Raw genomic sequence first — 24,949 nt, forward strand, 5'->3', positions numbered from 1 at the left:
AATCTTCCATTGTGTGAATAACTAAATTTACAATGACAGTATATGACAATCTGACAGTTTAGGGGTGTCTACAGAGAATATTCACCACTAAGAGAATATTTTTTACAAAGGAGAAAGCTATCTAAAGACATAATCATAATGGGCCAAATGGGTACTGATATTTACCTGAACTCTCTTGACAAAGTTGGGTCGACAGATGAAGAAACAGCACTGTGAAGAGACAAGTGTTATAAACTGGCCAGTCATAGCCATGGACAATTGAGAACAGGGCAAAAGCAGTAAATATCATCATAACTAAGGCTGGTTCAAGTAATTAATTCAGTGTTTGACATGCTTGTAGATAGTCATTCTGAGCATTGATGAATACTTTTACTTCAGTATGGTGCTGCAGTATCTTATCACAAAACAGTATCTTGTACAGTGACTAAATCATAGTGTAACTTAGTACTGCACATATTAATATATTTTATAGAACAAGAATACTGTAACTGTCAGTTACAGAAAATGACCATGTATAGCTGTCCTCACTGGAAGAACAGAAGAATTTTCTTTATCATAGTAAAATCCTAAAGATTCCAGGTAAATGACCGCTTATATCAAGAATTAAGTCCTTCGTAAACATAAAACCAGGTAAATTTATTTCTTCTTGGGATTTAAGACCAGTGGTGAAGTCAGAAAGAATGAGAATAGGTATTATAATACTGTAAGTCATCAGCATCAACATTTTGACTATTTTCCACATTGCGCAGGTTAGCCGCCATCATCTGATGACACCTTCCCATGCTGCACGGTTTTTTGCAGCCTCTATCATCCGATTCTAAACTCTCAAGTTATTTCTTACAACCTCTTATGTTATTCTCGGTCTGCCCCTGGCTCTCCTCCACTCCATGTTTATGCTCGTGCCTCTCTTGACCCAGCAGGTCTTGTCCATTCTCTCCGCATGCCAAAACCATCTCAGTTTGCCTCTATGCAAAATTTCACCAATACAGGAATACCTCGCTATTTGCAATGCCGCTTATCTGCAATTGATATTTTAACACCCCTATTCAATATTCGCAAATTATTCCCCACTTATTCACAAATTAAAAATTACGATATCCCTACAGTCATACAGTATTTCAAACCAGGCACGCTAGTTGCAGCTCTCTTATTCTGCTGTAAGGCCGACTTCACACGAGCATTTTTTCCACACGTACGGACCTGGTGGTTCTAGAAATTAATGAAATTCGCTGGGACCATTCACGCTGCACACACACATGAAAATTCATGTGCGGAAGACAGTCACTCCACGCTTATACAGGAGGTCCTCGCTTATCGTTCTTGTAAAATATAACATTAACGGGATCAATTTCCCCCATAGGAAATAGATAAAATACGCTAGTTACGTTCCCCAGCCTCCCTTTGCCCCAAAAAATACACTACATACACATAAATTCAATGGAAATTTTATAGAAAATATATATCATACATCCAAAAAGATAAATAAACTAAATTAATGTTTAATCAATAAGATAATATACCATAATCACTTTGTATTGTACTCACTGATGGGCAGAGGCAGAGCGAGTGTGTGGTGGGTAGTGGAGAGGAGGAGAGTGGAGAGTCATTGAGACCCGGATAGGGGCTCCCCTTCCCACTCTGACCGAGGTTCCCCCTTGGCTAGCATCACCAACACTTGATGGGCACTTGGGAGCCATTTTGAATGGTTACAGTACAGTATTTATAGCAAAAACACTTGAGCACGCACGTACTGGGAAGAAAACGCTTGGGGATGCTGTGATGCTCCGCGAGACAGCGTAATACACCAAGATGACAGAGGGTGACGCACCATACAAAGTAGTCCGTGTTGGGTGACAACGTTATAACGAATCGGTCGGGTCGTAAAACAACGTTGTCAGAATCATGGGTATCTACAGATTAGCAACATTATAACGAAACAACGTTAAGCAAGGACCTTCAAACCAAAGCATTTGTATTCTTTCAATTTCCACTCTCTCCTCAAAATATGTGCCCTCTTCTTTTTTTTGCACCTTTAAAGCAGCACGTCACACACAAGCATCTTGTGGTGCAGTGCAAATTCTTCTCCTGCCATAACCATTACATCCCCAACAAGCTTCCTATCTGATCTCCTGATGAGAATGTTGTCAATTTGGGATTTTGTGCCACCTGATTCATATACAATCAGGCTACTGACACTATTCTTAAATAGTGTACATTCAACCAAGTTCAGGGTTTTAAATATTATAATTATGAGTATGGTAGAGTATGGAATCCATTGATCAAAAGAGTTTGGCAAAGAACCAAACATTCTTGCTGAACAGACTCACTGTGATGAGGCTAATTCCTTATATATACAACCTTCCCAGAACAGTTTGAGTATAGTATAGCAGATGAAGTGCTTTTCTATAAAAAGGTGTGAGAATAATAGTAAAAAATGAGAAAACTAACTGCAAAGGTGTCTCCTAGTGTTATGTCACAGACTAGAGAGGGGCTATTGTCTGAGGCCTCAGGTAAAACAGGAAAAGGGCAGCGAGAGGATTTTGGAAGATTACTCTCTCTTTTATCTACATTAGAAGTCTTCTATGGTAGTGATGTCAAGGTGACTATGGGTAGATGATTTACCTCACTAGAATTTCATGGCTGTGGTAGACACATAGGTCAGCATCTACCCCCATGTTCCTATAATGACCATGAGACAGTGCCTCTACTAATATACACCAGAATCTTTATTTCAAAGTTTTATTGAATCTACTTTAACACTATTTTCTACCTCAAGAGAATTACCCTGTATTCATATGTATTCTCTGCCCACTATACAGATATGCAGTAACCAAGTATACACCACAGGAATAGCATGTGATGTGTAACTTACGGGTGATGACGACCACCAGAAGACGGGGGAGGTTCTATCCCCTGTTCTACAGGCTCCCGACGAGGTCTACGCACTATGGGTGGTTGTTGGCTACGGTCTCCCCGCCCGATAGACAACGGCTGAGGAGCAGGGTGTCCAAGATCACGGCTCCCTGAGTATGCTGGTGGTCCACAGTCAATCCATTCACCCTCTCTACTTCCCCAATCATCTCTATAGCTCCTTCTGTTCGATTAAAATTATTAATGGTTTCAAAGTCTATTCTACAATTATTTTCAAAATGTTTTATACAATATAAAGATATTCAAAATTATATTCCTATCTTTATTCACTACTGTTTCATAAAAACACTAAATCTATACCGTGCACTCTTTATAGTCACTCTTCCGGCATATTCCTGCGTAACATTCTTAAACCATACAACTAATCACATGTTCCATATATCATGTAATTAAGTCATTTATATCTCATGCAGTCTACCTGTCCTCTCCCCTCTTTTAGTTGCAAGCCATATCAACACAGCAGCCTCAGTGCTCTGTTTTGCATGTCAGATCAACATAATCATAACAACATTTGTCACTATTAACTTAAGATATCAGAATGGATGTCTGCATATAAAACAGTGATAAACTATATCACATTTTATTCTTTCCACGAATTGATAAAGGAAAAACCAACATTGAATAAATGAGAGATATATATATACAGGGTATATATATATATATATATATAAAAACTGATTGGCCAAACTGTTGAAAAAGCAACCTTGGGTGTTGGCTCCACTGGTCCTGGTGTAGGGAGGCAGGTCCAGCCCTGTCCCCTACCCAATCATGAGCTTCTTCTCCCCACTCAGCCACTCGACCACTGCTTCCAGCACCACCTCTTCCGTATTCTTCTGCCCATTCCTCATGCCTAATTTAAATTATGGAAGAAAATAAAAACTAATAGTGCAACTATTAAAAATAATCACAAAAAGTAGATAAATATCCTACAAGAATGAAAATTTAAGACATTCAGCCTAAACAGTAGTCCTCAACACAATGTTCAACACAGTAGTAAGATTCTTTATGCCCTAGAGAAAATTTCAGCCTGTTAGTCATAAAATGGAAAACAACCCATTATAAATACATTATGATTGCCAGTCATACCATGATAATATATACTGTAACCCCAATACAGTGGTGTAAAATAATTTGAGAAAGACAAGGCAGTTTATCTATGTTGCATAAATATGCAGAGTAATTCATTAGATAATAAAGGACTGATGCTGAATGATGATCACATAGGGATTGAGCAACTCATGACATTGTTTCAGCAATTCTGTGATTGATGCCCAGGGTTCCCAAGATAACTAACTTGTGCGACTGGAATTACACTCCAAATATCGACAAACCCAGATATAGTATCTCCCTAAACTCAACCACAGCCCCTAAACAGTCTCAGCATCCTAAGAGAGGAAGGAAGGAACTAAATATCCTAGTACAAAAAGTACAAAGTTCTGAAGCTAAGAATAGCCAACCTTACCTAAAAATGACAAGCATAAAGTTATAAAAGAAAGATGAATGGAGAGAAAGAGAGCAGAAGTAATTGTAGGTATACAGTGGTTAATGTGTAACATGATTAGGCTAGTGGTATGCTTGCTAAACTATCTTTACTCGGCCCTTCACAACTATCATTTGGCTGAAAATTAATAAGCTATAAAATATTCACAAATGAAAGCTGTAACTATCCTAAAACTGTATTCATTGGATTGGCACAACTACTTAATAACATTTCAAAAACATGTCTGCATTTTCACCTTATTCCTAACAGAAGAGAATAAACTCCAATCAGAGAAACCTTGAATGTTTCTTCAAGAAAGATTAGTGGCTGAAAAAATATTCAAACTTATGAACACTGAAAAACCTTGAATGTTTATGACGATCCCAAGCTACTGGAGGACGACCACCGGCCCACTCTGGCTGGTGACGGTGACGGGGAGGTGGAACATGAGGGGGAAAGTGATCACTGCGATCCATGCGTTCCAATCCCCGGTGCTCTTCCACCCAAGCATCATGAACTCGAGGGTCTATGCTGCTGCCACTCCTAGTGTTATACATTATTTGGTGGGATGATTTTCCATTTTTAACAAATGTGTACAGGGTATATAATGGTGCAATTACAATAAGTGATTTGTATGCTATACATAAGAACAATACAAAATCACGGGTACATACAAATACTGTACAGGAATAGCGGTTGTGTGGTTATTGTTCTCCACTGGTCACAGGTTCAAATCAACACTGAGGATAATCTGATATCCAGTCTTATTTAATTATGATACACATTACAATTCTTACCGCCTGCGTTCGTCTGGAAAGCGTGCATCAATGAGTGGAGCTCTGCGGTCAGCACGACGGTCATCAATTGGTGGTATTCCGTGTCGTTCATGAAGAGGTAATTCTTCATAACGACTGCGTCCACTCTCATAACGAGCACGTTCTCGTTCACCTGGATATTATGATGAACGAAAATTAACATCATCAAACATATTAACATATCCACAACCTGTTACTTGTGCATGGTCTAATAAATACTGTATATACCTATACAAGTACTAGTGAACAAATTAACTTTTTAAACTTCAAAAATTCCCTCTAAAACTATGGGTCGACTTATGTTCCAGAACTTTATTTGAAGCTTTATTTCCAGCTGAAATTCCTGGTGAATAATGTCCAAATTGACAAGCAGAAACAATCACACAAAGTAGTTGGCCATGATTTTGAATCAGCTGTTTTGGTGTTTATATTTTTTACAATACAGTAAACAATTTATAAATTTACACACAGTAGTTTGAATAATATGGATGAAAGACCATTTAATAATAATTACTATGGTGATGCCAGCATGTACTGTACTGTTATACTGTATATACTGTACAACTACCAACAGGAGTAATGTTCCACCCCCTTGGTGGCAATTCTGTACAAGTAGCAATGTTGCAATGATGGGCAAAAGACGAATTAACATCAATTACAACAGTGAATTATTTATAACAGGGCCAATGAATGTAAGCGGATATACGGAAAAAAAATGCCTTAGTAGTGAAGTCATAATGAAAGGAATGCTATGTACAGTAATGTGATATGCTGCAAGAGTGCTTCGATTCATGAAAGGGATATGCTCCTAAAAAACTTTCATAAATTTTAGCCATTTTTCTCATTGACTATCATTATATAAAGGGAGATACGTTCCTATAGTAAAAAATATCCCTTAAAGTAAAATATAGACTTTTAAGTAGATTTTTGTGGGAAACACAATATCAAGATTATCGAGTGTATCACCTTCATTATTTACGAATTTTCGTAAATTGAAGCACTCTTGTAACTGCATATGTTTCATATCACTCATCATACAACAACCTGGATGTATACTGAACTGTAATTACATGCCTCCAGATTGTTGTACTGCTTTGCATTATATATTATGTACAGAGCAATCACAAAACTACTGAGTTTAAATATAAATACACTATATATAAAGGAAATAAGAAAGCTGCAGTGTGCTTAGTTCAAATACCAAGGTAAATAAAAATAATGTAGAAAACTAAATAAGTGGTGATTGCATGTGTACACATATCTAATTTGTACCACTGGAAAACTAATATTGTGATAAATCACTAAAAAGGTAGTTTAGGGAATTATGCTTGGCACAGTCAAGGTAACAAGTACCTGTAGATAATCAACACTACAGGGGTAGACTTACAGGATGAGTATTGGCATAAACATGAAATTAGAGCTGAAAATTTTGGGGTTGACCAATGTGTCAGAACGACTTGTATGCCGGTATATACTGTATTGTACCTACTGTTATACTATAGGGCCAAAAATATAGTTAGTAGCGTTGATGTTATAATGCATTACTGTGTTTCAACAAATTAGATCTTTAACTGTATGTTACTGATTAATAAATACACAAGTCATCAACCTCCAAAAATTAATTGATACAATCTCTGGTTGGTTAGTGGTCATAAATTAAACAAGTTAAGTAGCATCAACAAAAATAATAAGGGAGCCCTAGAAAACACTGATAATTTCATATACCATATTGTACATATCAATATCAATTGTGGTTAAAAAGATTTTTTTCTATCTCTTGTTCATTTAATATAATTAGAGAAGTTGTTACATATAGAGCTGATCTTGCAAATGCAGAATATAACTAATAATTTTCAGAACAACAAAAACTCCAAAAAAGGATCATGAAATTAACGTACTTTGAAATCTATCATAAGCTGGATCTTCATATGGCCGTCGTTCATCAACAGGAAGGACTCTAGCATCTAACTCAGGACGAACTCTGGGGGCATAGAAGTCTCTTTCTCCCTCAAATTCTCGGCCACTTCCACGAACAACCACTTCCCTCTCTCTGCCAAAATCGTGCTCTCGACCATAACGACCTTTTAAATAAAATAAAAAAGATAATTTATTAAAAATTCTAGTGATGATAAAAAATATTTACTCACTTCTCACAGTTAGATAAAAAAAGCATCCAAGGCCAAATACTTAACAAAACAACAAACTTACACATATGAAGAAAACAAAAAACTCAACAACTCCAACTACTGTACTGTATAATCCTTGTTGCAAAATGATTGGTGGTGGCTGGAAACAAAGGGATTAAGTACTATATATATATACATCTAGAATACTCACTCCTACGGTCATCAACTTCTCTGATCCTTTCTCTCTCCCTCTCTTGTTCTCGCTCCAGGATCTCAACCCGTTCTCTCTCCTTCAGCAACTCTCTATCTCGTAATAATTCCCTTTCTCGCAACTCCCTCTCCCTAAGTTGCTCCCTCTCTCTCTCTTCTCTTCTTGGGTCTTCTCGTCGTCTCTCATCATAATGTTCACGTTCGTGCCTGTTTAATCACATGGGTTCGGTGTTCATATTGCTCAGTGTGATTTGCGAAACTTAAATTTATATTACTTGATATGTCAGTAAGATAAAGTTGGTAAAAATATACATATAAGACTAAAACAATAATACAATAATTCCAGGATAGAATAAGTGAAGCAGCTAGAGATATCATGTAGTTTATTTGCAAGATTTATTGTATCAACAGAAAATGAACATATCCTACTAACTTTCAAACAGTTTTCTTATCATATAACTATACAACATGATAAAAAGATGCTATGAAATTAACCTTTAAGTATTGTTAAACTAATAATATCAATAACTTCTTCCCTCCATAAACTCCCCATGAGACCATCCCTCCTAGAGCTCCCCCTTGACTTTGTCTTTTTGGAACTCCTCTCAAGGACATCCCACTAAGAACTTCTCTTCAGGCCATTCCTCCAGAATCTCTCCTTGAGGTCAACTTTCCATATCAAGACTGAAAATTTTACTCATGACTTATTACTGATCAAATGCTTTACTCAAGAAATCCAACTCCAATTCTTAGTGGCCTGTGGTCATACTTAACTTTAAACTGATACCATTCACCTTTTAAAACCATCAGCCCTTCAAAGCAATCATTCAACTAAAACAACTGGTAGATATAAACAGAGGCAGTTAATGGCGAATGCTATGTGTAATTTAAGAGAATTACAGTATTTTACCTTTCATAATCTCTGTGTCTGTGGGTCTCCTTTCTCTCCACCTCACGAGACCTTGTTGGTGCAGGTGAGCGGCGCTCTCGTCGTGGCTCTACGAATTCCTCTAAGCGATCCTTCTCATACCTTTGTTAACAAAAATAAGTATCAATCACATCAAAGAATTATGTAACAAAACATATTACAATTACAAGCGTTATATAACCTTTAACTATATTTTCTACTTTTATGGACTAAAGTCAAATTAGGGAGACTTTAGGTGGAATAAAGTGCAATTCGACAAAAGTCGAATAAGGCAACATATAGGTTCAATTAAAATTACCTGAAACGTTCTCGTCCCATTTGTTCAGGTGATATTCGACGAACACGTTCATCCACTCTTGGATCTCGATTACGTGATGAAGAACCAGCATGTGATACAATGCTTGCATCACGTCCATGACTAAGAGCCCGTTCTGGCAGTCCCATACGATCACTTCTGTAGTCTAAACGATCTCTTGGGGAACCAGATCTTTTCCTGCCTGCAATGATGAAAAATAAGATTTAAGTCATTCTATCTCCTTCCTTTGTTTACATTAGCTACAATATTTGTATTTAGCAATACTGGCAGACTGAACAAACACAGTTTCTAGCAAGCAGCTGGAACCAACCTTACCATAGTAACCAAACACACTTGTGAATGTGCATTATTATAAAAAGCTTAAATCAATTAGCTAAACCTTTGTTCTCTTCATTCTCTGACACCTTGGCTTCTACCTGAACAAAAGAATCATTTCTACAAGGTAGAAAGCCCACCTGCTTTTCTACTTTCAAGCTACATTTTTTGAACTCACCAATCTTCCATTAATCATACTTGTTTCTAAAAGTAAGACTTCTCTACATAGCACAGTGTCATTCATCAAGGTATTGTACGTGAGTGGTTAATGAAAATGGTACAGTATTCACAAGTACTGACGGAGAATGTTAACTCTAAAAATATTTGTTTGTTTGTTGATATTATTTTGCACCAATGAATTTATCTTTAATGGAACATGTATGAAATAAGGAACTGTAAGTGCTTGTAAAATGGTTGCCAATGTATACTTAAAATTACCATAATTGGTTTAATCTTTTGCCCCAGGAAACACTCCCTGGATCTACTGGGTATTTGGATCTTTCCAACTAAACTCTCCCTCCATTGGGACTACTGAGTGTTTACTGTAATTCTATAAAGTAAATACATATACGGCTTACATAACTATGAAAATCATTATGATAATCAGTAATTTGGATTTTGCCATTTTAATATTAAATAACAAAAATGAAATGTATGAATATATAACTTTTCTATATCTAAAACAATATCAAACACAGTATTAAAAAAATTTACGCCATGCTGTATATAAATTTCACTACAACTCCAACAATATTACAAATGTAAGTCTAAGTAATGTTTCCTTTAACTTGCTGAAGTCAGCACACACAGGTAATCCATAAGGACAGTAAGCCCTTCATATTCGCAGGAGTTAAGTTCTCAAAATGATCGCGAATCGCCAAATCCGTGAATAACATTTGCTGACGGGGGGGGGGTGTTACATTTTTACTTGTGTACAAAAAAACGTATAGTACATGTATTCCCTTTATGTGTTTGCCCTTAGGACAATTATTTCTTTTACCTGTATTGTATACGTACGTGCGTGTATAGACACACACACACAAAACACATACAAATAAATAATTATGGGAAAATATTCTCACAAATAATCAGAAACAAATCTATTAAAAATGTGAGTCTACCCTCAAGTCCGTGCTTTATTACTTTATTTATAAAGCACGGACTTGAGGGTAGACTGTCACATTTTTAATAAATTTGTTTCTGATTACTTGTGAGAGTATTTTCCCATTATTATTTAATTGTATGTGTTTTGTGTGTGTGTGTGTCTACACGCATGCATGCACACACACACACACACACACACATATTTGCAATACAGGTAAAGGAAATTACTGTCTCTAGAATGAATGGCTCCCTGTCACAGCCACGAAAATGCCGGCAACTTTAAGACTACCCGCAGACATTCTTGGGTACATCCAGGTGTGTTATCCGCAAATAATAGAGTACAGCGAAATAAAAATTCGTGAATTTGGGGGGCCCCCCTGTAAATACCCAAAGGTATAATCTTGTATAAAAGCTGTCTACTCACTCTTACTCCTCTTTGACCTGCCAGGAGAAAGCTTGTGAACTTTGCGTGAAGACGGGGATGGAGTGCGCTTGTGTCCTGGGGAGAGGAGTTTCTTAGACATGGAACTTTTCCTTCGAGTTGGGGAACGGCTACTTTTATGAATGCGAATCTTCTCATGGTCCTTCTTGCTTGGGTGACTCTTCTTGCCATTCTTACTACTACTATGCTTTCTCCTGTTAAAAGAATTTTACAAATATAAATATTCAGTCCATTATCCAAGTTACCTGCTGCTACATTACAGTGACCCCTCGTTTAACGAAATTTCGGTTAACGAACTGCCTTCCATAAGGATCTTCAATTCGGTTAACGAACAAAAATTCGGTTAACGAATTTCTTACGAACCGACCTCAACACGTTTTCGCTTGCACTGACCGGGCAACCAGCTTTAGTATCAGCCCCCCAATACATTAATCGGTTCTAGGGCTTAAATTCCTTACTATTTTAGTAAATATCAAGAAGTTTATACTATTCAATAATTTTAAAAGTTTAATATTCAATTTTTTAGTCATTTTAACAATTATTGAACATAATTGAAGGTAAAGTGACTAGTTTAATGTGCGGCATCCAGCCTCTTAACACAGCAAACAGGCGTTAGTCTCTCTCTGTTTTCACTGGAGGTAACATCTTGCTTGACTCTCTTCAACTAAACGCTTTTTTTCTGTGTTTCCATGCAAATTATTGGTCATTTTGAAATATATTTTACATATTGACAATATATAATGCAGTGTAGTGTTGATTTAAAGAAAATAATCTTGAAATACACCAAGAGAACCAAAATTTTATGGGTGAAATGGTGCCATGGGGTGACTTCTCTTCCACCCCAATGCCTTCTCTTCTTCCTTCTCCTCCACCCCCATTCTAATTCCCATCATCATCCAGAAGCCTTCTACATACACACCTCAAAGTAAGTGAACTTTTCTACCATTTTTGTTGAATTTAGGAAATTTTCGGTGAGCTGGAACCAATTACCCAAAAACCCATTGAAACAATGGTTTCGGTTGACGAACTTTTCGGTTAACGAACGACCTTCTGGAACCGATTGAGTTTATTAACCGAGGGGTCACTGTACTAATTTTAAAGCATGGGTGGAACAGGTAATGAGCATCAGTGGAACTGTGACTGTGAAAGAACTTTAAACATTTCCAAATTAAGATTCCAAGAGACTCTTACCAATTGGAGATCTGTTTTTCACGCCACTTGCATCCCCACATGCACACACGCCAAATTTGTTTTCCAAACATTCTGTTAATTTTGATGTTAACATCGACACTCTCTCTCTCAAATATTCCTCTCTTCCTCACCATTTTTTTATCAATTCTGAAGACTGGCTCTGAATACAATACTAAGTAACAATTCCAGACAAGTGTTCTGGAAGTGATTTTGAACAAAGCCTCTTATTTTCTCTCTTAACACTTTTGGGTTAGGGTTGGGTTTTCAGGAAAGCAACCCCATTGTAGATTGGGGGATACCTGCACCTTACAATCTGCCGTCCACTCTACTGTACCTCTTTTACACCCACCATTCTTTCAGACAGCAAATGGCCATTTTCTACTTTTCAGCATGGGTCCCTCACCCACACCACAATTAATACTTTTATTTTTGCCACATTCATTCTCGGGTGCCATTTGACTCTAATCCTTCCTTATATTTCTTAAATTTCTCTGCTGTCTCTTTCATACTAAGTCATCAGCATTCAACAAATGCCAAGGCAGACCAGTCCAAAAGTCCCATGATATTGCCTCTAGCACCATGATAAACAGAGGGAGGCTCAAGACAGACCCCTGATGAACCCCTATTTTCACACCAAATTCATCATTTTCTTCACCATAGACTTTTATTGAAACTTTTGAGCCTTCATATATCTTAACAACTCAAACAAGACACTCCTCATTGCCCACTTCACTAGTTATGAAGTACACAATCAAATACTTTCTCTAATTCTACAAATATGAAGCACAGCTTACTCTTCTTTCCTATATATTTCTCTCATAGATGCCTGACAAATATTGCCTCTGTTGTCCCTCCACCTGGCATGAACCCAAACTGCATTTCTTTTATATCCACTCTCTACATTGTCAATTTCTCAATCACTCTTTCCACAACTTTCATAACCCCTCTAAAAGCTTTATGGTCCCTGAAGTTTGTGTTCAAGTGCGTCACCTGTACCCTTGTAAGTACGTAGTACTGTATTAGTAATCACTCATCCACCAGTTATTTAGAAAAATAAATTCAGTCATGATTGCATTAGTCAATTCAGTCATAATCAACTTGCCTACACTGTCTGATACTTCAAACATTTCTAGTTGCCATTCCTTTCTTCCTTTTGTCAATTGATTTCTTCACCCAATCTCTTTCAATCTTTGGGCATGATCCCTGTACTGGTTCTGCTGGTCCTAGGATGCCTTTGTACCAAGCTGCAGTAATTGCAGATACATTCAAAGTTCACGGGAAGGAGATACATAAAAGGGGCACACATGTACATCACTTTTTTTCTTTCTTTCCTTTTTCCTATTAAGTCACGCCAGTCTTTGATAAAATGTCGGTATTGCTAAAAATATGCCACTCTAGGCATATGCAAATGTTTTTCATGCAGGCATATGAATACTATACAGTATATGTATGAGTATAACTGTCAGCTGGGTGCAAATCATAGAACAATTGACAAATCATTTCAATATTCCACCTTTTGAGTTCTAACAGAAAATAATCAATAAGTCTCCTGTACTGCAATTAAGTGTTTCTAAAGGACTACAGTGCATACCCTAAAGCGTAAATCGTAAATGGTCTTTTACTTGCAATTTGTTGACTGTGTATAATTAAGGACAATCAAATTAAAAAATTAAAAATATTATTGGCTTACGAAGAGGATGATGACTTGGTTTTCTTAAGTTTCGAGCGGTCATTGCTTGAGGGAACTCTTTTACTAGGACGTGATTTTCTTTTGCTGTCCCGTTTATATCCTGAACGATGAGGCGACGAGTCAGATGAAGAAGAAGTTGACGAGGAGGAAGTTGATGACGAAGTTGAAGAGGATGAGCTGCTGCTTGATGATGATGGATTTCTCCTGTGTCCATGTTGGCCATGCATCTGGAACATTGCAGGCAGTGATTCAAACTGATCCTAACACAGGAGCTAAATGACAATGGTCAGACTTTCAATGAGAATTTCTGGTAAAGCACTATAATTATCAATGTTATTGTATGTGCTATTCCAAAATATTATTGTTGATCGAGGGCCCATGCTGCAACAAGCATTTACACATACTGTATACTGTATTGTTGATTATACAATATTTGTTTGATATCAATTTGTAGTGGCTCCAATTTCATATGGCTGTGAAGCTGACGGTCCTTAAGCATTTGTCAAAAAACTGCTGGTTATTCTTAGAGATCTTACAAGGATATCATAAACTTATGCAACCTGTACTTGTAGTATGAATGAAGATTAATATAAATACAGTAGAGTATTGTATTGTACTGTACTTTATAATTCTTGAGTGACAAAAAATATCAGTTACTCCCACTGGATAATTACTGTACCTTCTTATCAACAGATGATATATGATGATGAGAATCGCCAGCCATTTCTCTCATCAGTTCTTGTGTCAGCTGCTGACGGCGACGCTCCAAAGCTACTTCACTCTCCTCCTCTAATCTTCGTAGATCCCAGGTCTCTGACCCTTTACCACCTTTACCACTACCTGTCTTTTGCTGGGGTGCTTTATTACCTGTGCTAGGATGGGCAAAGCCCCCTACACTATTCCCACCACTTCTTGAGCCACAACCTGAAATGAGTATGCTATAAAACACAACAGCATAAATGCATTCTGGCACAAGATATAACAAGAGAAGCAAGATACTTAAACTTATTTGTAATGTATAGACTGGCAGAAAGCAGACATTTCAAAATATGCAAAAAACTATGCAATCTTCAGTAGGAATTCAATGAAGGTTCCTCTGCATTTCTTCATGGCAAGAATATGTTGTCCATTCTAATTTCCTGCCGAACAGATATTATGTCATTTGCATTATGTTCTCCAAGCTCTGGAGACACTGAACAGAGAATAACCCCCACTTGTGCAGATGCGCTCACCCTGCCCGCGCCGCTTCCTGCGTAAATGAGGGAATGTACTGCGTAACTAATAATTGCCGGTCTGGCCAGGTGCCGCGTAAATGACCAACCGCATAAAGGAAATCCACGTAAATCGAGACTATACTGTATTTCCCAATTTTTGTGGGGACAGTCGAGTCTGAATGGATCAAGTGACCAGTGCCAATATGAACGGACTAAGCAGACTGAAGTGACTGTTTGACCCCTTCATTACAGACACGCCTCTTTTAATATATATATTTTTTTGCTAATGCCAGACAATTGTATTCAGCAGAGAGGTGACCCCTTACAGTGATACACAAGTGGTTAAACTCAAAATGCTGTCTCAGAATTTTCCCCCCAAAAATATGGATGGGGTCAGATATAATTAAGTTTATTCAGATTTAAAGCTACAAGAAGTCTAGCTTAGCAGACATTTACTATATCAACAGTGTATTGCTTCCCTTTGCCTTATGAAGAAGTATAAAACAGTTTAAGCACATATACATTAAAACATGTACTGTAGTTACTGTTCTTTAGAGACAACTAATTCACTTGAAGTGACAAAAATTACATACAATTACCTCTGTGACTATGGCTGTCCTTTCCTCCTTCCTTGGCTGAGCGTGATGTCTCTGTCTGACTCACCTGTGTGAAAAAGGAGCAAAATAGTACTGGATGCCACTCATACAAACCAAAATAATTTAAAGTCACACCACTACAACTAACAAGAACCTTTAAATCTAATCAAATTTACTTTGATTAATAAAATAATGATACTGAAATAATAAATTCTAATAACATATCGTACTTCATGTTAAACTGATATGTAATAAATCATTCAGTTATATGTATTATCTTAAATTTCACATTAGCTGATTAAGAAAGAATTCTCTCATGTCAGCAGCTCCTATTGGCATAAAATTACATTCATAACTGTGCTGACTTTGTATTCACAGGTTAAAGATCCTCAGAAAGGTATTGTTTGTATCATATTCAACAATATGCACATTATATTCATGTTATGTGAAACTATTTGTGTCAAAATATAAAGTTACAAAGAAACAAAACTATCATTTGCAAATTTTGTTCAATAATACCTATCAGAAATTCTGACCGTCACTAATTAAAATAAAGATATACCTAATAAAACAAACTGGCAGCTCAATAAAGCCATGAAAAACAGTACAGTACAGTAAGTGATAGTTGAAGCAAACTAACATTACTGTACATGCATATTGTGGCAAATATGGGGAATTGATCATGTTATTTTAGTACAGAGCTCAGCACATGTCAAACAACTCCACTTATAGTGCTGTACACCACTGTGTAGCTATAGAGTTCAAAACCCAGATCTCAGGACTCCTAACAAGTGCAGTTATTGCTATATTAGAATATGTCTGAAAAAAGCAACAAGCCCAGAAAAAGAAAAATTAAATCTAGTAACTCCTTTCTGACCACAATCACAGGCCTTAAAATGCATCATATTTAGTGTTCACCACTTACAGGCTGAAGTCTGAATAGCCTTTGCACTGTCCTAAAAGGGACTGGCCTTGGGTCGACCCCAATTTGGAAATTTAACAAGATAACTAAGCTTTGTAATACGAGACCTTTATACTGTTTGAAAGTACAATGCCAGGTTATTGTTAATCTGCAATACCAACACATCAGTCAATCCTCAGACTGGATTGTTAGCCTTTACAGTATAGATATTGGACCATTGCAACTTCCTTATTAACATAATGATCACTTTATAATAACTTTAAACTGTGTGACCAAACCAGAAACATGAACAAGCTAAATCATTATGAAGCATCACATATTTTTTCAAAAGGAACTGAACAAACAGGTAAGCAAACGTCCTGTAATCTGAAATGGGTGATCGTAACTTGCTGAGCTACTGCTAATACACAATGATTAAAGAGTGTCTCCCTTAGTATAATAAAAAAAAGCCTGGTTGTGGTCAGGAAGAAATAACAAGTATGAGAATCTTTTCATATTAGTTAATTATTTTTAGACTTGTTCTAAATCAACATTGGTTACACATGTCAGAGGACTTGAGACCTGAGTTTTCAGCCCTACAGACTGTGTAATGTAACTGAGTTGCTTGAGATATGCAAAGGCAATTAGTTAATGTAAATCATGCAAAGAAAACATCATTGCCGCAAATTTTTCATGCCGCATAAAGAATAGCACACTGTATGCTGAAGCAGTGCAGGAAAATTAAAACTGTGTTAACTGCAGAATAAATAATGCGCCACTCACACACATACACACAAAGTGAAGGCCATGATGCACTGTATTATGATAAAACCAGCATTTTAAGAGCTTAAACTCTTCAAAAATATTATTATTTAGCCTTAGTAAATTCAGTTAACTTCAACTGTCTGCTACTACTTCTCCCATCATCAAACTTTACCCTTAAACTCTACCTACTGAAAACCACTGTACTGTATTTAAATTCCCTCTTCCTGATGACTAAAAACATCAGAACATGCCCACAGGATACAGATCCCCATTTTTTACTTTCACTTTCTCTCTCTCTACTTGTGTATACATGTAACTACAGTATGTACATTACAGTCATACCAAGAAGAACTGAGACCCCAGAGTCTAGTGAAATAGAAAACAAGCGATAATATCAGACACATTCATGTATGGGGTTGGTTGGTCTTCAATCGATGTTTCATATTCTTTTGGACATCTGGGGTCTTAGTACTTTTTGGATTGACTGTACATGTACAGTATTTATGTTTATGTGGCTGAAAAAGTGAATAAGTTATAAAGGAGGGGGGCTGTTGGTCTTCCAGCCTCCCTTGTGAACCTGAGAAACAGACCTGTATCCAAAAGCTTCCATAGAGGAGAAATGTGCAGATCACTGTGCTAACACACACATACACAGTATCTATAGTACTTATGCTTCATCATCCCCTATGTTGAGACATTAAAAACCCTCTTAACCTATACAGTTCTCTAGTTATTATTGCTAGAACCTTGTCTGAGAAATTCTGAAATCTGAAATTCCTTAAAACTCTGTCTTTAGAATTCTCTGCTTAACCCTTAGCAGGCGGCGGAACTATATATACGGTAGATGGTCCAGAATGTGCGGAAAAATTGCAGCGAGACCATATATAGACGCTTCTCCAAAATTCAGTTCTTGTATCTCCCAGCTGAGACTATATACTGTATAGTCGGATATGTATGAGTGCCCTAGAGCCTCAGAAATCCCTAACTTCAAGGGTGGTGATGGCTTGCCTGATAGCTGGCGCCAGCCGCCTAAAGCTCCAATCACTCGAACAGTCTGTTCCCAGCTTTCATAAGGAACAGGGCACTCTCTTTGGTCTCTTCTGTGGAGCTGAATTTCCATTCTTTCTTTTGATATTTTGAAGAGAGCTAAGTTTTATCAGATATAATTTTCAATTTTCTTTTTGTCTCTTTGGCATTTCACTATTCATTTACTTTTTACTTTCTTCGCCTGTATTTAGGAATTATAGCCATAATTATGTTCCGTAGGAGGAACATTCCTGAAGTGGAAATACAGTATATTCTAGACACGATTTTGATGACGAATTTATGGATGATATTAGTGATGATGCAAAATCAGATAGTGGTGGTGATGACACTGATAGTGGTGATGAATCACAACTTGAGATTATTACAGAGGAACCAGATGATATTCTGTCAGGTGCAGAAATTGATGGTCAAGATGACAGTACTCCAGTTGGATGGTTGAGCAATTCTCCAGTTAGTAGAGAACGATTTACATTTACTGGAGACACGGGAGCCAAAGTAGTTTTGCAAGATCCTCAGAACCCAATAGAGATTTCTTTGCCTTTTGTAGATAGAGATATAATAGAACATATAGTGAAAGAGACAAACAAATATGCTGCCAAGGTCTGTGAAGAAAAGAGAAGGAGTGGTAAAATGAGGAGAAAAAGTAGAGATCTGATGTGGAAGGAAACTAATGTTGGGGAGATGTATACCTTTTAGGTTTGGTCATTTTACAAGGCACAGTTAAGAAGCCAACTATATACTCATTCCACTCCATGAACCAGGTGCTTGCAACACCCTTTTTGGGGAAATGCATTAGCTGGGACAGATTTGCACTTATTTTGAAGTATTTGCATCTAACTGAAAAAAAAAAAAACAAGTGATGACCCTGCTTACAAGTTCAGGGAGGTGCTAGATAACTTTAGGCAGAAATATATGTCTAATTACATCCCAAAGGAAAATATTAGCATTGATGAGTCCCTACTTCTCTGGAAAGGACGACTAAAATGGAAAAGGTATACAGGTATTCCAATAAAGAGAGCAAGGTTTGGCATAGAGACCAACATCTTAACAGAAGCTGAGACAGGGTATGTATGAGACCTTTTATTATATACAGGGAAAGGCACAGAATATGCTTGCCAAATACCAGGGTTGTCAGATCAAGCTATAGCCAAACTGTCCAAACCAAGTAAGACTGTTCTTGCACCAGTAAAGCCTCTACTGAATAAGGATTATGAGCTTGGAATGGATAACTTCTATGTTTCACCCGAGCTGTATGACATCCTCTTAGCTCACGGAACTGATGCCGTAGGCGCAGTAAGATTTAACAGGTAAGGGACTTTCTGAAGATGTAAAAGAAAAGAAACCCCCCAAAAAGGAGAGAGAATCACCAGGTCCAATAATAAAGTGATGCATATGAAACAGAGAGACAAGAAATATATAAACAAGCTCAGCACACTCTATGACGACTCCATGGAAATGGTACAATCTGGTGGGAAAAGGGTAAGCAAGCCACCTGTATGCATCTAGTACAAAAAACTACATACAGTATGGGATGGGTAGACCTAATGGATCAGGTAACATCTGCTTCAAGTGTCACATGCAAGGGTGTTACAAAGTACTGTACTACAAGAAGCTATTTTCAGGCTGATAGAAATGAATTTGGATAACTGCCATGTAATCTACAAGAGAAAAGGAGGCCAGAAAAACCTCCTTGACTTCAAGTTGCTCTTGATTGAACAGATTGTGTCTGCATATAGCAAAGACATTTATTGGATAAAGAAACCCACAAACTCAGTGACTCTTGGGCCCATGCCCTACAAGACTGAGTGGAAGACATTTCCCAATAGAGACGGAGTCAGCTGAAGGTGGCAGTACAAAAAGGTTCAAAGGAGATGTAATTATTATGCAATGCAAAAGAAAGTGAGGAGAAATATCTACAGCTGTGATGTTTGTCAAGTTGCACTGTGTATTACTCCACGTTTTAAGCTTTACCACATGAGAAAGCCTTCCAATGTAGGAGAGTGACAGCAGTGAATGACAAATGCCATAAGAAGCAACAGTAAGGCAACAATATAGTAAGGGAGGGTGGGAGAGAAACCACATCCAGGTCACAAGTCGGGGACACAGCTTTTGCTGTGGGTGTGAGTGACTCCACGTACCTTACTTATACGAATATAAATAATAGCCACTTACTAAATTCACGTTTTAATACTAAAAGCATCTTTGTGATGTTAATGAAATACAGTATAGCAACTGTTCCATATTGTGGTAGAGTCTATATATAGATGGTGTTAAAATTTCACAAAATGCGGTGTAACTTTATTTATGTTCCACTCCAGCGGTCAACATCATCTATATAATGACGCTATTTAAATTTGGCGCTTCTTCCGTCACTGCTGCTGCCGGCTAAGGGTTAAACAACAAATTTGTTTAATTATATGATAGAACATTAACTAAAACATTGGTGCACTAATTAAAATAAACAACCCTACACAGTGTACAGAAATGACTAAATTATACACAGTACAGGTGCAATATAATACCTGATGAGGCAAATGTGTGTGGCCATATATCTCCATTTAAATACTTACAAATACTGTACTATACAGTTAGTGTGCAATACAAAGTTTATAATTTTCTCCCCACTTACTACAAGGTGGCCGTATACAAGCAATTATGCATGTACATTTTCCATTATTTGCTGAAGGAACAAAAATTAAATAAAATAAAATACGTACTGGTAAACGGCTAAACATATTTTTAGCAATAAATATGAAAGCTGCACTGACAAAATTCTCAATCCAAAAGGAAAGTTGAAGCAAGTGTAAGGAAAAACAATGACAAAAATATCTGTGAAATGGGGAGTTATAGAATTTAGAACTGAAAAATAATACATCGCCAAGGTTGACCATGGTGATTGGCTGATATAAAGGTAGGTCTCCCCCGTTTATACCCTTCCTTTTAAGTGGGTGGTAGGATCAGCAGTTTTCCAACACGTCCATATCTCTTATCACTTCACTTCCTCTATTCTACCTTCATTCAATCTAATACATATTCCTCTCTACAGTAACTAATTTCATCATTTTACTTTTGTTCACATGCACTCTTAACTTTCTCCTACTACATTCTTCCAAAATGATTCACTAACATTTGTGACTTTTTTTTTTAATTACCTGAAAGAGCTGTGTCAACTGCAAACAGCAAGTGACTCACCTCCCATTTGCAGCATTCTTAATACTAATACAAATAAGAATAATCATTCACAATACTGACAAAGAGAGTACAGGGTATTTGTCAATATACAAATTATAGTCAAGGACTTATTTATGACCATTGACTGTATATTTACTTCCTGATCCAATATAAGTGCAGAACCTTGATGGACACAAAGCACATCTGGATATTCTTGTTAAGTGTTGTGATTCGAATGAAATACTTTAAATTACACCACAATGGTTAACATCAAAGTGTTCTATAAAAAAAATTCAAACTCAAATTACTGTACTAACATTGCAATGCTTGTCTCTTTGGATATATTCATAGGAGGCATCGCTTGCAACTTGAATACTGTCCTTTGATTTGGTTAGCTGAAAACAGGCTTTGCTGTAAAACAACAGATACAGAAAAATGTACGACACTGTATGTCATTCATTTTTCAATACCGGGTAAACAAAATATGATGGTCACTTTAGCTAACAGTCTTGTATCAGAGAATAGCATAAACATATATCAAGCAACATCAAAATTCTCAAGGCTAAACATCCCTGGTAACATTTTAACATCTTGTAAAAGCATTTGCAATTTTACATATATACAGAGTGAACTGTAGCTGGCCAATTAAGCATGCAAAAATAAGGGAAGGCTGTGGAATTTCCCTCGCAGCATCTGTCAACATTTAGCAGGAACTAAGGTCACAGATAACTTGGTACACTGAGAAACAGATGTGCACAAGCACTGTTCACCCATACCAGCCACTACCCCACCTTTGCCTGCAGCTGTTTCTGTGACTGTTGCTGCTGCAGTAGCTGTTGGTGATCCTTTGTGGAAAGTTGCTTCTCTGGCTTCTTAAGGTGACTTCTGTGTCAGCAAAAGCAGCATTGGGGAGAAGTTTACAATTACTCAAACTCACTAACAGCTTCTTCAACCTGTAGCACCACTCACTCTTACTTAAGTCACCTTAACCCACTATACACAACACTTAAGATAAATAGGAATTAGCCAACCAATATAGTATATACAGTCCATACATTATTCCCTCAAGACAAAATCAAAGATAAGCATAAACACATACACACACTGCAAAGTTTCAGACCATTTTCAAGTAAGATGGTACAGAAAGCTCCCCTTCCCTCCCCTCCTGTTTTGCAATATTGTACATTTCTTCCCCATTTTTGAAAGGCTTTTCCTCCGATGATGCAGGGTAACAAGGTGATTTTTGGGGGGTTAATATCAAAGATCACTGCCTGTAAATAAGTAGGAATACTGTAGTACAGTAAATGGTTTATTTAATGCTGAACCAGGTGGACCATGACTGTAAAAATCTGTGCATCATGAGAAAAATCTATGTAGGAATGGCATGGACAGATTACCATTCAGAAGGAAGCAATAAACATGCATGCATGCACACACACATCAGGTTTGGGTTCAAATGCAAAGTTTTTTTTTCACTTGCACTTGTACTAAACTCATCCTTGGTCTATGTCTGCAAGTGGCCTTCTCTGAGCTACCTATACTGTGTAAGGTAGATATACGAGTTTGATTTTTGAAGTTCCAGTGGTGTCTGAAATGGCCCGGAACAAATTAATGAGTAAAGTATGACAAATGGCAACGTCTCAAGATGTGGTATGGGCGTTAGACCTCCCCTTTGTGTAGGCCTCAGTATCGTTTTCACCGTGCAGAAGTGCTCACCTCACAGAATGGTTTCCCAGATTCATAACATTCTTTTTCAACCAGCACCAGAAAAAATTGTGATTAATACATGTGCAGCGATAGTGATGATGACAGTGACCAAAATCATGACCAAAATTATGTTGTGAGCAGTGATAGCAGCAGTATTAGTGATGACAGTGAGTGAGTGCAACCACAGATAATGAGATCATCACCCACACCTTCTACTCCTGGCTCTCAAGATGCTGTTTCCTCTTGGCTGCTTACCCCTAGAGCAGCTAGTAAGAGGTGAAGTCTATCAGGGAAAAAGCTATATTATTTCAAGGAAACAACCAGCTCAAGGTGCAAGGAAGCGAGCAGGCTGTGGTCCCTCTGTCCTAACCAGGCGTCACACCACATCACAATTTGGCTTTGATGATTCGGAGGAATCAGACCCAAATGACCGAGATAGTGCTCCTACACATTAGCCTGCTTCAGCAACCTCTTTCCCCCCAAAACGATCTTCTAAGTCAGGTTAGACAAGATGTGATATGGAGATGGAGTGAAGTGAAGCGGTCATGCGTGGAGGCGCAGGGTTTAGTTTACTGATCCTAGAAACACTACACCTACCCCACCCACACACCCACCACCTCCTGGTCCATCTCATTGTCCTGTTATTGCAGTTGGTGCTGGTGTTGGCATGCAGTGAAACTGGACAATGGTAATAACTTCGTGGCTGATGCCTTTGAAACTGCCGTTAGTGGTTGTGGTGTCACAAGCAATGACACCAATGAGAGCAGAGAAGTGGACTACTTTTGGCTGTTTGTTACACATGAAAGAGTTCAGCTGATTGTGAAGGCCATCTACCCATATTTTCGTTTCATTACTTTGGGAAGACTAATACCACCTCAGGCACATCTCAACTGGTTCGACACAACCACGTAGATCTCACTGATCTACATCTTCCTTGCTCTGGTAGTGTTGATGGGGCTAGTAAAAAAGAATGCATACTGCAATTTCTGGGCCACTGACCCACTACTATTCACTCCAATCTTTGGGAAAGCAATGTCAATCAACCACTTCACCAAGACCATATGATTCCTCCCCTTCTACAGCTCTGCAGCCAGCTGTTCACGATAGGATGAAAAAAGTGCAGTCCATCTCTGACTGCCCAAGGCGTGGGAATTTATTCTTTCACCAGTACATTCCATCCAAGAATCACAGGTTTGGGATGAAACTCTTTCTTATGTGCTACCATAAAACAGGCTACATCCTGGACTTGCTGCTTTACACTGGTATCAACATTGACATCACCCAAGATAAACACTGTGGCTGTCTGGTGCCATTGTAGTGAACCTGATGCAACCAAGGCTGCACTCTGTTTGTGGATAACTGGTACACCAGCCCTGCACTATTCCTCTTCCTTTATGAAAACCAGACAGGAGCCTGTGGAGCTGTGGAAAAGAACAGAACAGGAAGAATGCCTCCAAGTTTCCCACAAAAATGAAGAAAGGTGATGTCATCCACTTGAAAGCTAATAACATCCTTGCAATGTGGTGGCAAGATAAACGTGATGTCATCTTGCTCCCCACTGTCCATGAGCCCAAGATTGAAGTCAGCCAGAATGATGACCCCTTCACATGCATTTATATCAACAAGCCTGTGTGTGTGGTGTGGTGTGTGTGTGTGTGTGTGACTACAATATTAACATGAGGCTTATTGATAAGTCAGACAATATGATATCTAGCATAGATTGTGAATGTCAAACTATGAAATGGTATAAGAAATTATTCTTCCATGTCCTGGACAAAGCAATATTGAATGCACATGTTCTATACCTGGTTAACATAAACAGAAGCCCTCACTACACGGCTTCACACTGGAGGTGGTGAGACAGCTGCTAGAGATAAACGCTACTCCACAACCAGCAACTGGGGGGTCACAGGCATGCAGATGCAAATACACCGAAGGGTCAAGACGTACCTGGCTCTACTCTGGCAGCAGCCACGTCAACTGTTATGTAATGTTATGTT

General features: G+C 37.8%; 1 protein-coding gene across 4 annotated transcripts in view; it reads right to left on the minus strand.

Annotated features, from left to right (window-relative positions):
* The window catches only part of LOC121859120 (zinc finger CCCH domain-containing protein 13-like), a 47,393-nt gene that overhangs the window by 17,817 nt on the left and 4,627 nt on the right, over window positions 1-24,949 (minus strand). For 2 of the 4 annotated variants that reach the window (XM_042355824.1, XM_042355823.1), the window contains exons 3-16: window positions 22,034-22,127; window positions 15,362-15,425; window positions 14,228-14,472; window positions 13,549-13,775; window positions 10,650-10,861; window positions 8,789-8,987; window positions 8,473-8,592; window positions 7,564-7,769; window positions 7,125-7,307; window positions 5,209-5,359; window positions 4,775-4,954; window positions 3,635-3,781; window positions 2,873-3,094; window positions 166-210 (exon numbers count right to left, since the gene is read on the minus strand). In XM_042355824.1, coding sequence (XP_042211758.1) covers window positions 166-210; window positions 2,873-3,094; window positions 3,635-3,781; window positions 4,775-4,954; window positions 5,209-5,359; window positions 7,125-7,307; window positions 7,564-7,769; window positions 8,473-8,592; window positions 8,789-8,987; window positions 10,650-10,861; window positions 13,549-13,775; window positions 14,228-14,472; window positions 15,362-15,425; window positions 22,034-22,127 — 2,295 coding nt within the window. The remainder of the gene's footprint in view (window positions 1-165; window positions 211-2,872; window positions 3,095-3,634; window positions 3,782-4,774; window positions 4,955-5,208; window positions 5,360-7,124; window positions 7,308-7,563; window positions 7,770-8,472; window positions 8,593-8,788; window positions 8,988-10,649; window positions 10,862-13,548; window positions 13,776-14,227; window positions 14,473-15,361; window positions 15,426-22,033; window positions 22,128-24,949) is intronic. The other 2 variants (XM_042355825.1, XM_042355826.1) reach the window with 2 other exon arrangements.

The sequence above is a fragment of the Homarus americanus genome, unplaced genomic scaffold (genome assembly GCF_018991925.1).
Source record: "Homarus americanus isolate GMGI-L3 unplaced genomic scaffold, GMGI_Hamer_2.0 scaffold50924, whole genome shotgun sequence".
Classification (NCBI taxonomy): Eukaryota; Metazoa; Arthropoda; class Malacostraca; order Decapoda; family Nephropidae; genus Homarus; species Homarus americanus.